This window comes from Gigantopelta aegis, chromosome 1 (genome assembly GCF_016097555.1).
Source record: "Gigantopelta aegis isolate Gae_Host chromosome 1, Gae_host_genome, whole genome shotgun sequence".
Classification (NCBI taxonomy): domain Eukaryota; kingdom Metazoa; phylum Mollusca; class Gastropoda; order Neomphalida; family Peltospiridae; genus Gigantopelta; species Gigantopelta aegis.
This window is the reverse complement of record NC_054699.1, coordinates 2,089,293-2,104,061: the sequence shown is the minus strand read 5'-3', so window position 1 is coordinate 2,104,061 and position 14,769 is coordinate 2,089,293. Positions and strand designations below refer to the sequence as shown.

At 37.8% G+C, this 14,769-nt stretch overlaps 1 protein-coding gene across 1 annotated transcript in view; it reads left to right on the top strand.

Annotated features, from left to right (window-relative positions):
* LOC121369085 (methanethiol oxidase-like) overlaps positions 1–14,769 on the top strand; it is a 40,503-nt gene that overhangs the window by 15,683 nt on the left and 10,051 nt on the right. Inside the window, exons 3-5 of the mRNA XM_041493934.1 lie at positions 4,776–4,961; positions 7,064–7,184; positions 14,281–14,457. Of these exons, the coding sequence (XP_041349868.1) occupies positions 4,776–4,961; positions 7,064–7,184; positions 14,281–14,457 (484 nt within the window). The remainder of the gene's footprint in view (positions 1–4,775; positions 4,962–7,063; positions 7,185–14,280; positions 14,458–14,769) is intronic.

The following is a 14,769-nucleotide window of genomic DNA, read 5'->3' as shown; positions in this document are numbered from 1 at the left end:
GTTTCTTGTCGTGGCTCTGTGACCAGGCCATTTTACATGCATACCACAACTTAATGTAACTTGTTAACGTATATTTCGCAACAAAATTTCGTGTATTATTCTCGAATGTAACCGGCGTCATCTCATTGTTTGGCAAGGGATTATACATATATATATATATATATATATATATATATATATATATATATATATATATATATATATATATATATATAAATCTGGGGAAACCCCCTTTCCCCCGTCTACGGCTCCGCGCCTTTGGCGCTCGCGTTTGATGAGTTCCGTTTACATACAATTTCGATCCCCCCCACCCCGCTAATCATGCTGGCTACGGGCCTGAAGTTATATACAATATTCATAAGTTAGACAAAACATCAAATTAGGATCGTATCGGGTTGCATGGGTCTACCACTTTGGAAAAGTTGCTGAACTTTATGTTATGTATAATCATGTACGTTATTAAAACGTGTGATACTTGCATACCATATCGATATATAGGACCTTCTCCCTATGCTTGTAAATGTGTATCAAAGTACTGATGGTATAGCTAACGATCTCGACCAATGTTGACAGGTACAAAATACAAATTAGTAACCAAATACTATTGTACATACAGATATATATATGTTTACTGCAAACTGATCTTCATGTAAAGAAGAAGATGTCATCTTCTAAATTCTTCAAAACAAACAACGCAAACTTCCGCGTTTACTCGGGTTTCTGAGTCATGCTAAGTTGTAGGTTTTCGCGTGTGAAGTTGTATGCATCTGATATAAATGATAGTAAAAATAAAATAAAATAAAATAATAAATAAAATAAGATAAATAAATAAGTGAATAAATACATAAATAAATAAATAATTTGTGGATGGACATGCAACATTGATTAGTAGTTGTACGACTGTCTTTTTTTAAATGAAACGATAAAGGGAAAATGAAGCTGTGATAAGGGTCTATGTGAGTTAGGTTTGTTTAGTTTTTTAGGGGGAAGGGGAGGCATATTTTATTAAATTTTAAATACTGATACATGTGGAGAATTAAACATCACTGGTAAATCGCGTGAATATTTAACTATAATTCTAATTGTTAAAAGTAGCAAACACATTCCACTAAAGTTAATTTTATTGTATGAATATTTTAATTTTGCGCTATTAAAATACCCTTGACAGGCGGCTCCAGAGACTTCGTCTAAGTTAATGTTTCACTGAATGTTTCACTGCTTTTGTTCTTAAACCATTCCGATGTAAACTTTAGTAGACCGTTTTTCGCAGCCATTTTAACATCTTATACGAAATATGTACGTTAGTCGCTAGAGATTCACAGCTCCTACGAAGCTACTCACGACGCTCATGACAACTGTCGATCATGCCCCCCCCCCCCCCCCCCCCCAATTTGTATATAGCCTCGATACCGTCCATTTCGGCAAGGGACGGTAGTATTCGTGCACATGCGCAATGGGAATGCAAGCCCGTAGCCAGGGGGGTTCGTAGGGTTCGAACGAACCCCCCTTTTTCTGAAGTGCCCTTTCAAACTAGGCTAGAGCCCCCCCCCCCCCCCCCCCAGGCAGCCCCCAGCCAGCCCCCAGCCAAGTGTTGCTCGCTACGCTCGCAAGTGCACTTTTAATACCAAAAAGAAGCCCCCTTCAAAAATCCTGGCTACGGGCTTGGAATGTGAAAGAACTCTATTACATGAGGTAAGACGTGTTTGTTTCGCTTGTGCACACTGCACGTGCTTTCGTGTGCTCGACTTGGGGGTCATTCATTTCGTTGTTTTTGTCAGCGAAATGAAGTTTACTACTGGGATGTATGCGGCCATTGGAACTGATTGAACGCTGGAACGTTTCTCGTTTCGACAGTCTGCACCACCTGGATGGATTCTTTTTTAGCGAGATTCCTTGCCTCCACGTCATTTCTCCGTCTGACTGTCGACTTGGTTTTTTTCGTGACTTGTATGACGGCCATTCTGCAGAACGCCACGGTTGTTCGCGTTTAGTCTCTACATGTCCGAGCCTGTCCTAGCAGCACTGGAAGATTGACCGCCCCACTCTAAGAAGAAATAGGAAGCGGGGTCGGCCCCTACTACTCTTCTTCTAGACTTTACCTTGCTTTATAGTGATACCATCTCGTATCATTCGGAGTCAGTCCCGTCCGCACCACTATACCAACCCATGACGACTGGACTATACCCTAGTCTGATACTCTCTCTCGTTCAGACGGATCCGGCTTCTCAAGATCTGTATTTCAGCACAGCACTAAACCTTCAACGTCTATCGACTGTCAATCTAGGGGTTTTCTTGACGGGATGCAACCCATCTCGTCCCTTTAAGCTGTGCACCCAAACGGCCTTAACGAGGCCACTCGCGTGGACATATCGATCGGACTTTAAACTTTTAGATCTGCGTTCAAAATTTTATGTCGAAATTACTTCTTTTTTTAAAAAATATTATTAAATAGTCCGATCCTCTCTTCTTTCTCTTATTTAGTTTTGGACTGTCCTTCTAAAATGCTCCAAATTATGTAAATATTCGGCCGAGCAGTCAATTCTTTTTTTTTTTGGCTTGTAACCTTTTTATTTTTTTTATTTATTCTATTAACTTTTTTACTAATTGCTATTTTCAAAATTCTGCCCAATTTCACCCCCCCCCCCCCCCCCCCCTCCATCCCGAGTCAGGCCACCGCTCTTATCGGAGGTCGGACTCGGGATGGGCGTGTTCGAAACCCTAGTGGTATATGGGCACGTTAAACTAGTTATCATCATCATCAACATGAAACCTAGCATTTTCACATCCCGTTCCCCGTGTAACGTCATTTCCGTCCCCCGTGTAACGTCATTCCCGTTCCCCGTGTAACGTCATTCCCGTTAAGTCCATTCCCCTTAAACATTACGTAATGCTTTCCCCTTTTCTCACTTTTCATTGCCGTAGATTTATCAATATATACAGTGAGGGACAGAAGAAACGTTACATGTGTATATTATAATATAGAATCGATATATTTCAATTCATTAATAAAAAATTGTATTATAAAATAAATTGATGCGGCAAGAAATATTGTTGAGTCAATCTGGAAAGACAAGACAAGTTAGTCGCTGTCACGTGAGCTCGAAGCGGCGTTACCACAGTTCTTTTGTCAAAACTACCCCCTCACAAAGTCAATAACGGGCGAATGATCCCCTTTTGTTGATTACAGCCTGGCATCGGCGACGCATAGACGCTATCAGGCGGTTGATCTGTTCAATGGGGATACGCTACCACACCTGCCGCAAAACGTTAGTAAGTTCTGCCAATGTTTCTGGTTGCTGACGTAGTCTTCTCACATGTCTGCCTAACTGGTCCCACAGAACTCAATCGGGGAGAGATCGGATGAGAGAGCCGGCTACGGTAACACATCCACTTTCTGTTGACGGACGAAGTCGATGATGATGTTTACGACGTAGGCGCGAACGTTGTTCTGCTGAAATGTGCCTCCGTTGGCGGCCATAAACGGTAACACGTGTGGAATAAGGATTTGTTCTCGATAGCGCTGAGCGTTTAGTGTTCCATTGATGAAACGAGTTCTGTGTGGCCGTTTCTTGTAATCCCGCCCCACACCATAACTCTTCCATCCCCAAAACGATCGTGACACAAGGTTCCGAATACCTCTCACCACTTCTGCGATACACTCGGACGTGGCCTTAGCATGACGTAGAGTAAACTGAGACTCGTCTGTAAACAAGACATACTGCCAGTCACGAATCCTCCATCGCAAGTGACGTCACCACCACTCCAGACGTTGTTGGCGGTGACGTTAAGTCGGCATAGGTTCTCAGTAGGGTCTTCTTGCGCGTAGGCCTGCTTCAGCCAAACGACGACGTACAGTTCTAGGAGAAATCCTGCGAAGACCAGTGATCACAGATGTAGTATGTGAAGTCGTTTCCAAACGATTACGCAGATGACATGACTGGGTGAATCTGTGATGTCTCGGCGTGGTTATCCTAGGTCTACCTGATCTTGGTCGGTCAGCAGTAGTGTTGGTAATCAAATATTGCTGTCATAGCCAGGAAAATGGTGATCCTCGCCACGTGATGTCGCCGGGCAACGTCTACCTGCGTTGTACCAGCCTGCAACATATCAATTGTTCGTTCCCTGGTACTGTTGTCAAGACGAGGCATTGTTGTACGGTTTCTTCGAAAAGGAATTTGATGGGATTTTTGTTTGAAGGTATCTTAACAAGCATTTCTACCAAAATGGCGATCAAAATCGGATGCACGTGTACACAATGAATGTCACGAAACTCACGTGCGCATCTTTCCTAGATAAGATAGCGCTACCTCAATTGATTGCGAATCGAGGTTGTCATGACTATTTCATGCAGATAAGACATACACATTGGAAAAAGTAATAAATCTCTCTCTTTTTTTTATTTAAAATGATAAAAATAGTTCACTAATTTACTGGTGTAACATTTCATTTGTCCCTCGGTATAAATACAATTTTTTGTTGATTTTTTAAATATAATAAATAGGCCTACTAAATTTTAGAAAGAAATGTTAACTAACAAAATGGTCATGACTAGTTGAATTTTACTTTATGAATAAAACCGAGTCATCGTTTTCAAAACGTTATGTGATAAAACGGTTTCGTTTCTCTTTGGGTTAAACATAACACTGACAAAACTAATTTTAAAACAGTCCCGCGTTTTCACTGATCGTCTGACCTCTGTTGTGATTAAACACCACATTCACAAACCAAGTTTTAAAACATTCCCGCCTTTTACTCGTCGTCTGATTGGCCAACAGGTTGTCAGTCGTCTGTTCATGCCATATGTAGCAGACGAACTTCACCACACAGGATGGAACGCCTGCTCCAGTTGCTATGACGACCCATCGAAATGTCGCAACAGGATGGTTCTGCCGTGTCTAAACAGTGACCGAGTGTACATCATAGACACTGGAACAAACCCACGGGCGCCAACTATACATAAGGTATTTGTCTGGGTCTTTCTTTTTGTTTTGTTCTAATTCTATCTATCTGTCTGTCAATCAGTTTGTCAATCTGTCAATTTATAATATCTTCCATCCATCTGCTCATTCGTCCGTGCGCTTGTCAATCTGCCAGTCAGTCATTCAATCTACGTACCGCCTCTTATTTGCTCCCTCTCTCTCTCTCTCTCTCTCACTCTCTCACTCTCTCAAAATAATATTTTATTAAGTCTACCGAGAGTACACCCCGGCCTTTATCTCCAATAATCTGACATTAGCCAACGCTATATATTTTGTCTCTGTCATTTTGTGTTATGACTACAGTCAGGTTTATATCAGTGGTGTTTTGATTAGTCAAGACTCCAGATAACGTTGACTCTTGTTAGATCTATCGATGAAAACGTGAAATCAGAGAAGTCAGTTAGATTTGACTTTAGTGACATTATATTTTCATTTCACTCTCCGTTTTGAGAAATTCCATGTGACCAAGTACCGTACACAATGTAGTTGTATTATTATTATTTTAATTTTTTGGGGGGGGGGGGGGGGGGGGGGGGTGGAGTTGGGGAGAGGAGTGGATATTATTTTATGGGGGGGTCAAACGGTTTTCCTCTTTTTTTTAAAAATAAATTTTTCGGTTGTTTACATTTTTTTTTTGGGGGGGGGGGGCACTCACAAACACTGCTTGACAATAAGTGTTTCTTTCCTTTCCTTTCATGTACCTAAATTCCCTATTAGTTCAGTTGGACTCTCACACACATCGAATCATCTCGGCTTTTTATCAGTGAAGTACTGGTTAGGACTGGAGAGAGAGGGAAATCGATCCTGCTACCCATCGTACCTCAGGCGAGCGTTCTACCGACTGAGCTAGATACCGCGCTTATAAACAAAACAAGACGCATATATTTTCCCTTTCTGGGCGCGGATCCAGAATTTGTAATTGGGGGTGGGGGAGGAGGCGGGGTTGGTCTATATGCAGCCATTTCGCACAAGTTATATACTAGTATTAAAGGGACATTCCTGAGTTTTCTGCAATTTTTAAGATGTTATCGACTAACAAAGACTTTTTGACGACTGTAATTACATATCAAATATATTTTTCTGCATAAAATATTAGTGGCTGTATATTAAACGTGTTTCTGATCGTTCTAATATTTGTACTAGGTTAAATTTCATTTTATTTCCTAAAAAATATTTTAGACAAAAAAACATCAGTTTAAACAGTATTCTCATTTAACCTTTAAAGGGATATTCCTGAGTTTGCTGCAATTTTTAACATGTTATCGACTATCAGAGACACTTTAACGATTGTAATTACTGATCAAATATATTTTTCTGCATAAAATATTACTGGCTGTATATTAAACGTGTTTCTGATTGTTCTAATATTTGTACTAGGTTAAATTCAATTTTATTTCCTAAATTATTTGAAGACAGAATCCAGTTTGGGCTTTTTACAAATATTAAGACGACCAGAAACACATTGGATATACAGACACTGATATTCTAAACAAGAAAATATATTTGATATGTAAGTTTAATCATAGAAATATTTTATTAGTCGGAAACATCTTACAATGCCGCAAACTCGGGAATGTCCCTTTAATAATAATTAGCGGAGAATACACTAAAATAAGTGGAATCAAAATTCATCGTTAGCAAGGGGTGGGACGTAGCCCAGTGGTAAAGCGCTCGCCAGGTGCACGGTCGGTCTGGGATCAATCTCCATTAGTGAGCCCATTGGGCTAATTCATGCTCCAGCCCGTTCACCATGACTGGCCATCAAAGGCCGTGGTATGTGCTATCCTGTCTGTGGGATGGTGCATATTAAAGATCCCTTGCTGCTAATCGAAAAGAGTAGTCCATGAAGTGGCAGCAGTGGGTTTCGTGTCTCAATATCTGTGTGGTCCGACGCCATATAACAATAATTAAAATGTGTTCAAGTGTGTCGTTAAGTAAAACATTTCCTTCCTTCATCGTGAGCAGAGGGGGGGGGGGGGGGGGGGGGGGGGGGGGGGGGGGGGGGGGGGGGGTATAGACTCTCTTGACCTCCCACTGGATCTTCTGCTACATCCAACCAAAATATTGAGTATATACTGCCGTAGGTTGTGGAATCGTCTGAAGTGCATTCAAAGACAGGACTGGGGGCGCCACACACCAGCCACTGTCTCGGTTCCGGACAGGTGATGATCAGCTGCATGGGAGACCCAGAAGGAAACAACAAAGGTAGGTCCAGTCCACTCCAGTATACGGTTCCAATGTGAGTAAAAGGAGCTATCGAGTAATTTTGATTTTGTTTGCCGAATAGTAGCTCATATTAGAACCTTAAACCTTTTACTCTTTCAGTGAACTGCTCCAAATTACCTCATGCATTCCTTTCATTTTTGATTTAATCCTACGGGACATTCAAAATTCAATAACACCACAAATGCTTGGTCGGGCTGCTGGTGCTCTTTTGCACCTGCCAGTTTAGGCAGTCCCTCCTCCCACCTTTTCCTGTCCCGGACGAAGGAGCCGGCTTAGGCCAACACTTGCGCCCATGACAGGCGTGCGCTACAACAGCTTGCTCTGGATCTGCACGTTAAACCCTAAACCCTATGACCTGACCTGACCTGACCTGACCTGACTCCAGTATAGTCCTAAGTCCCGTGTCTTATGCACTTAAGGAGATATAAGCGCTAAGATCGCTTCGTCGAACGGGGTCCATGGTCCAGTACTTGCTAAACGTTTTGGCCAGAATTTACAAATTCTGTTTACACGCGTGTAACTACATACGTTTACAAAGTCTGTTTACACGCGTGTAACTACATACGTTTACAAAGTCTGTTTACACGCATGTAACTACATACGTTTACAGTGCTTAAACACCTGTATTTAAAAAAAAAGAGGCTTCGTAAATTCGGTCCTTAAAGAGTCTACATTCTAGACTCAAGACTGGAGTCTTAGACTTGAACGTCATTGCGACACCATGTACATATTGCACGCTTGTGACAGCATTGGAGACCCGAGTCTAGATTATAAATGTTTATAATCATTATTCTTATACTTATCTAATTAGCTCTGTCCTGTGCTAGATTTGATTTAGTAAACTAGTCTGGGACTGGCGGTCCTCTTTGTGACGATGTAAGAGGGATGAACTGTCGAGGATCTCCTTCGGAGTGGCTGTCCTCTTTTAGACAAGACACTAGACAGATATTCATGGAATCACTGTTTTGCACAATGAAGAGTCAAACTCTGAAATGTCAAATACTCAAAAACTAGGCGTGATCACTTGTATCCCAAAGCCAAATAAACCAAAACAATTTCTCAAGAATTGGAGGCCAATTACTCTGTTGAATTGTACATATAAGATTGTATCAGGATGCATAGCAAATCGAATAAAAAATGTATTAGACAAACTTATTGCAAGTGATCAAACTGGTTTCATAAAAGGTAGATATATTGGGGAAAATATAAGATTAATATACGATATATTGCAGTACACAGAAGAACAAAATACACCTGGTATGTTATTATTAATAGATTTTGAAAAGGCATTTGACTCTCTTTCTTGGAAATTTATCGAAAAAGCGTTGGAATTGTTTAAATTTAAAATATCTATTAAAAACTGGATAAAAACCCTCTATAACAATTCAACTTCAAGAGTACTTCAAAATGGATTTTTATCAGAAAGCTTCAACTTAGAACGTGGATGTAGACAAGATGACCCTCTCTCACCATATATTTTTATTATATGTGCAGAAATCCTCGCAATATTAATCAGAAATTCTAAAAATATAAATGGTTTAAAAATTAGTGGAGAGGAATTCCTCTTATCTCAATATGCAGATGACACAAACTTTATTCTAGATAGATCTCCCAAATCCCTTGAGAATACCTTAAAAATCCGAGATGTGTATGCTAATGCTTCTGGTTTGAAGATAAACTATTCGAAATCGAAAGTCATTTGGATAGGCAGTAAAAAGTTCTAAAAAGAGGTTTATCATCAAGTAAGATGGAAATTAGAATGGGGTGGAGAACATTTTGAATTGTTAGGAATAAAATTTTCAGTTGACCTGAAACAAATTACTACAATTAATTATGAAATAAAAATTAATGAAATAAAAAATTTAATAAAACTTTGGACAACAAGAAAACTGACTGTGTTCGGTAGAATAGTTGTTTTAAAATCCTTAATTATTCCCAAATTAACACACTTACTAATTTCACTGCCTAACCCACCAGACAAAATGATAAAACAAATAGATAAAATGTTTTTTAACTTTATCTGGCAAAATAAACCAGACAGAATAAAACGCGAAGTTTTAACTCAAAGTTACTCAAATGGTGGCCTAAAAATGCTAAATATCTTGAATTTTATAATAGCTTTAAAATCCACCTGGATTAGCAGACTATTTTCAACTAACGCAAAATGGAAAACATATTTTGAAGTTACTACAAAATTATCTGTGCAAAAACTTATTACGTGTGGGGATTATTTTATCAAAATACAAAAAATAAATAAATAAGTAACTCTTTCTTGGAAAATGTTTTACATAGTTGGTGGCTAATTCAACAAAAACTAATTCCCGAATGTAAAAATGAAATAATTAGAATTAATATTTGGTTTAATAGTAAAATAACTATTGACCAAAAACCTATATATTATGAAAACTATATTAAAAATGGAGTTATATTTATTCAAGATTTAATGGATGAACATGGTAGATTTTTAACCTATGAAACATTTAGATTTAAATTTCACATACATTCAAACTTCTTAGAACATGCATCTTTAATCAAAGCAGTTAAAACCTTTATGCATTGCACATTGTCAAGTATCAACAACCAACAGGTTAACACCTTAAATCCTATATTTTTTAAAACTACAAAAGGGTGCAAAGAAATGTATAATATTTTAAACAAATCAACAATAGTGCCAACTTCCCAAAGAAAATATTACAATTTAGGTTTCATACTATCATTACAGGAGTGGGAAAAAGTGTATAATTTACCATTTATATGTTTAAAAGATACAACTTTACAGTGGTTTCAATATAGAATTCTACATCGAATAATCACGACAAACACGTTCTTATATAAAATAAAATACATAGAATCAAATGTTTGCGATTTTTGTCATAGAAAAGCAGAAACATTGGAGCATTTGTTCTATGACTGCTCTAAAGTCTTTCTTTTATGGAAGGAAATTGAACAATGGATTCAGGACAAAGGCGAACATACACAACTCGATAAACAGACAGTCTTGTTTGGAATCATAAAGAGGGAAAAAAGCAAGATGGTATTTATTAATTGGCTCATTATCAATGTTAAATACTATATATATATAGATCTAAAATGCAGAAACATGGACCTAACATATATGCTTTTTTAAATATTTTAAAAGATAAAATAGAAATTGAAAAATATATACTTCTCAAAAATTGTAAATTTTAAGAATTTGAGGAATATTGGGCACCTTGGTCCAGATACCTAGAAACAAGACATGGCAATACAATGTTCTAGAGGTATTTCAATACAAATATGTTTTCTCTTTCGAAATTAAAGTATTTAATTCACTCTTTCTTTCCTTCTTCCTTCCTTACCTTCTCTTTTCTCCCTTTACCATTTCCTTCAAATCTTTCCTCTACCTCTATCTTCACTGTTAACCCCACATATTAGTGAACTCCATGTTTTCATGTATTCATGCTTATTAATATTATTATAGTGATTCTAATTACACTATATTATATATATAAATAATGTTCATATGTACTTATAACATGGATGTAACGTAGTGAAATCAGGGCCCCCAACCCTGACACTGTCATACTTGTGTCTGGGGACAATAAATTAACCCCCCCCCCCCCCCCCCCCCCCCCCCCCCCCCCCCAAAAAAAAAAAAAGAAAAGAAAAAAGTAATGGCCCAGAACAGGCCGTAATAGGTGGACTTACATTAGAACTCTCCGTATCTTACTACAATTCATACTTGGCCAGTACAATATTTGTTTTCGAGAGTGCAACTAGTAGTCCAGTAAAAATATGATTGAGGCTAGAACAAATTGCAACAGAAGATTCTTTTGGTTTTATGTTGTTTAAATGACCCCACTGAACACTATATCCAAAATCCGCCAAAATCTGACACCGGAAAAGGTGCTAATTAGCATAAATCCAATATGGCCACCAAAACCAACTTTGAGGCCCTATATCTCCTAAAATGTTGATTTTAGACCCCATAAATGTATTATAAACATATAGAAAAAAATATATCAAAGAATAAAAGAGATGGGAACACTGGCAACAGATTCGGTGAACATCACACTTATACATTTATTACAAATGCTGCTAGAGCAAACTCTCCATAACAGACATTACCGTATTTCTGCACTTTTACGACTGTTCACAAAATTTGTGTCAATCCACCAAAGCAATTTGCAACTAAACTACAACCTAAAATAAGCACTAATGTAATATACTGACGTCAAAAAGAAACTATACCAATTTTTTAAATTTAAATTCCTTTGTACGAGTAATTTGGATAAAGGAATTTTTAGGAAATAAAATGGTGGTTAAATATGGTTATGCTTTTATGGAATGAAATTTTGTTCACAACATGTCAAAAAGACCATACTCATGAATATATATATATATATATATATATATATATATATATTTTTTTTTTTTTTTTTTTTTTTTTTTTTAAAACAAGCAACATATTTTGATTTTCTGCAATAGTCTCTCAATGGTGATTTTTGGTATAGTTTCTATTAAATATCAGTATAGTTGCATTTTGGTCAATTTACACAAAATAAACAAAAGAGTTAGTGAAATGCACAATGTAAAAAAAAAAAAGTCGCCTCCATAAAACGTGACCGATAAGAAAGAAAGAAAGAAATGTTTCATTTTACAACACACTCGACATGTTTTTACTACGGTTACATGGCGTTGGATATATGGTTTACAACCACACAGATAATGACTGATAACAAGTTGTCGTGTCCCCCCCCCCCCCCCCCCCCCCCAATCTGGTATCACCAATTTGCACACCAAACTTAGTAACAAGTGATAACAAACAAACATTGAATGATTAAGATAATCAATATTATGTTTCGTTTTGTTTAACAACACCACTAGAGCACATTGATTTATTAATCATCGGCTATTAGATGTCAAACATATGGTCATTCTGACACAGTCAGAGAGGAAATCCGCTACTTTTTTCCATTAGTAGCAAGGGATCGTTTATATGCACCATCCCACAGACATGATAGCACATATCACAACCCTTGATATGCCAATCGTGGTGCACTGGCTGGAACGAGTTTAAGATGACCCATGCCCATGTTAAAACATTTACTGCCTTTCAACTCAGTTTTACAATTAAGGAAATCCAGGTGATCCAGGCCCTTTAATGTCAGCACATTACAAAACAATCTGATTGGTTGTCCCATGGTGATGACCAAGATGTCAAAGCTATACCGTTTACTGAAATAACACTACCGATCAGATATGGATTTCTGCCTATATCTAGAGGTGACTATTGCGGCCAGTTTTACTATTACAATAGTATTGTGATAGTTAAAACACTATTGTGATAGTATTGTAATAGTGATAAGATTTCTACCTATGACGTATAAGTTAAAACTACATTCCCTGGAATATTTTTATTATTTAAGTATATAGAACAGAAAATCCAATTACGTTTGGTGCATATATGACGCCGCACTCCGCATTGGTTTCACTACGCTGGCTTATCCAGGTCAAAAACAAAGCCATGATTTTGAAAATGAAACACTTTTGACGGGCTCGTACCGATCTCGGTTTTCATTGGCTTATCACAAGTATAGAATTCCCCAACAAGAGATCACGTGAGATTTCGCAATTTTTGAACAAATTTAACTGTCTTGATTGAAGGGTCGTCTCATATCTCCAAAACATATTTATATCCATAGATGTACATATGGTACAACGCCTTTCCAGGGGTCGGTGAGTGGGGGATTTGCCATGAAATTTTGACAGTGGCCAGCTGTTGGCATACGCGTTACATGTAAGGGGGTGTTACTAATTACGTAACGCACTAGGGGTAGACGAAGAGGGTACTGTGTTCGATTTACGTAACATTTTTCAAGACTATGTTATTTTTATTCATTACTTAGACCTAAAAAGGTGTTTTATGGAAATGCGCGGTCAGTCTAGGATCGATCCCCATCGGCGGGTATACAAAAAGACCATGGTATGTGATATCCTGTCTGTGGGATGGTACATTTAAACAATCCCTTGCTAAAAAAAATGTAGCGGGTTTCCAAGGCGCGTGTGCAGGGATTTCAGCGGGGTTGGGGTTATAGACTGTGTTAAGCGAAGTTTATATGGGGCCATGCTCCCCCCAAAAATACATTTTAATTTTTTTTAAGCTTGGGCAAGTAAGGGTTTAAATTTGACCTCCAATACCCTCCCCCTGCACATATACCCGATTCCTCTCTAAGATTATATGTCAAAATTACCAAATATTAGACATCCAACAGCAGATGGAAGGAAGAATAGGATATGTTTTATTTAACGACGCACTCAACACATTTTATTTACGGTTGTATGGCGTCGGATGATTATTAAATCAATATGCTTTATCTTTGATGTCGTTAAACACCCCCCCCTCCCCCCAACTTTACCCTTACCAAATGAAATATTTATTTGAATTTGTCGATTTTAACACGTAAAATTAAGAAGTGAAAATGTTCATTGTCTACTTTAGTATATTTTAGTTTAAACATATGTACATGATTAATGTGTTACTAGTATACAAACTAAACTTTGAAAGTTCTACTAACACTTTATAAAATATCAATTCTGAAATAGGAAGGTACGACTGTCGATAATACGTTGTCAAGATCAAACCGGTATTAACTAAAGACTCTAGTACCGTATCCTCAACCGAACGTTCTTCATACAGCGCAAGATTTCTCTCTTAATTTTTTGAGACGAACCCTACAATTTGAAATCGGCAAACGCACGTCACAGGCGACGAATCAAGCGTATACGTTTGATGATATCCGTTCATAGCGAACACACACAACTTTTTTAAAAGTGCATTTGAGCTTGTATTTCACATTTGTACATGATGTTATAATATGGTAACCAGAGAATGTAACTTTAACTATAAGGATAACAAATAGTAGACAACAGCCACATCTGTATCATATGTAAAACTATATATATATACTGATTTGTGTTCCAGAATAGGATTTTATGCATAAAGTATGTCATTGATGCATATTTTAATTAATTTTAAACAAATATATTTTGACAAAAAATGCCTCAGAATTTAAAAGATTTACTTTGAATTTAGGAGGATTCTTTCTTTTGGACGGGGAGACGTTTGATGTAATAGGGAACTGGGAGAAATCCGCTGTGGAGTTTGGTTATGACTACTGGTACCAGCCAGGGCACAATGTCATGCTGAGCTCAGAATGGGGTGCGCCAAAGTGCTGGAGAAATGGATTCAACCCTGAACACGTCAAACAAGGTAATATACATACATACATACATACATACATACACACTAGTATATAAAAACAAAAAATGCATTTTAAAATTAAACAGTACACTTTTTTTTGTCTTTTCTGGGAGTCTCTGTCCCACGTTAAATGCAGCTCTGATGCTGTAAGATCAAAACAGTCTGTGTGTACAGTAGGTTGTCGGCACTGTCCATACTGGCATCTGTGTAAACCAGATATCTGTATGTAAACTGCCATGATGCCAAAGTCCCATCCAGTGACAACTAGGGTAACATCTGTCTGAAATCCAGAACGATCAGTGGCGGATCCAGAAAATCCAT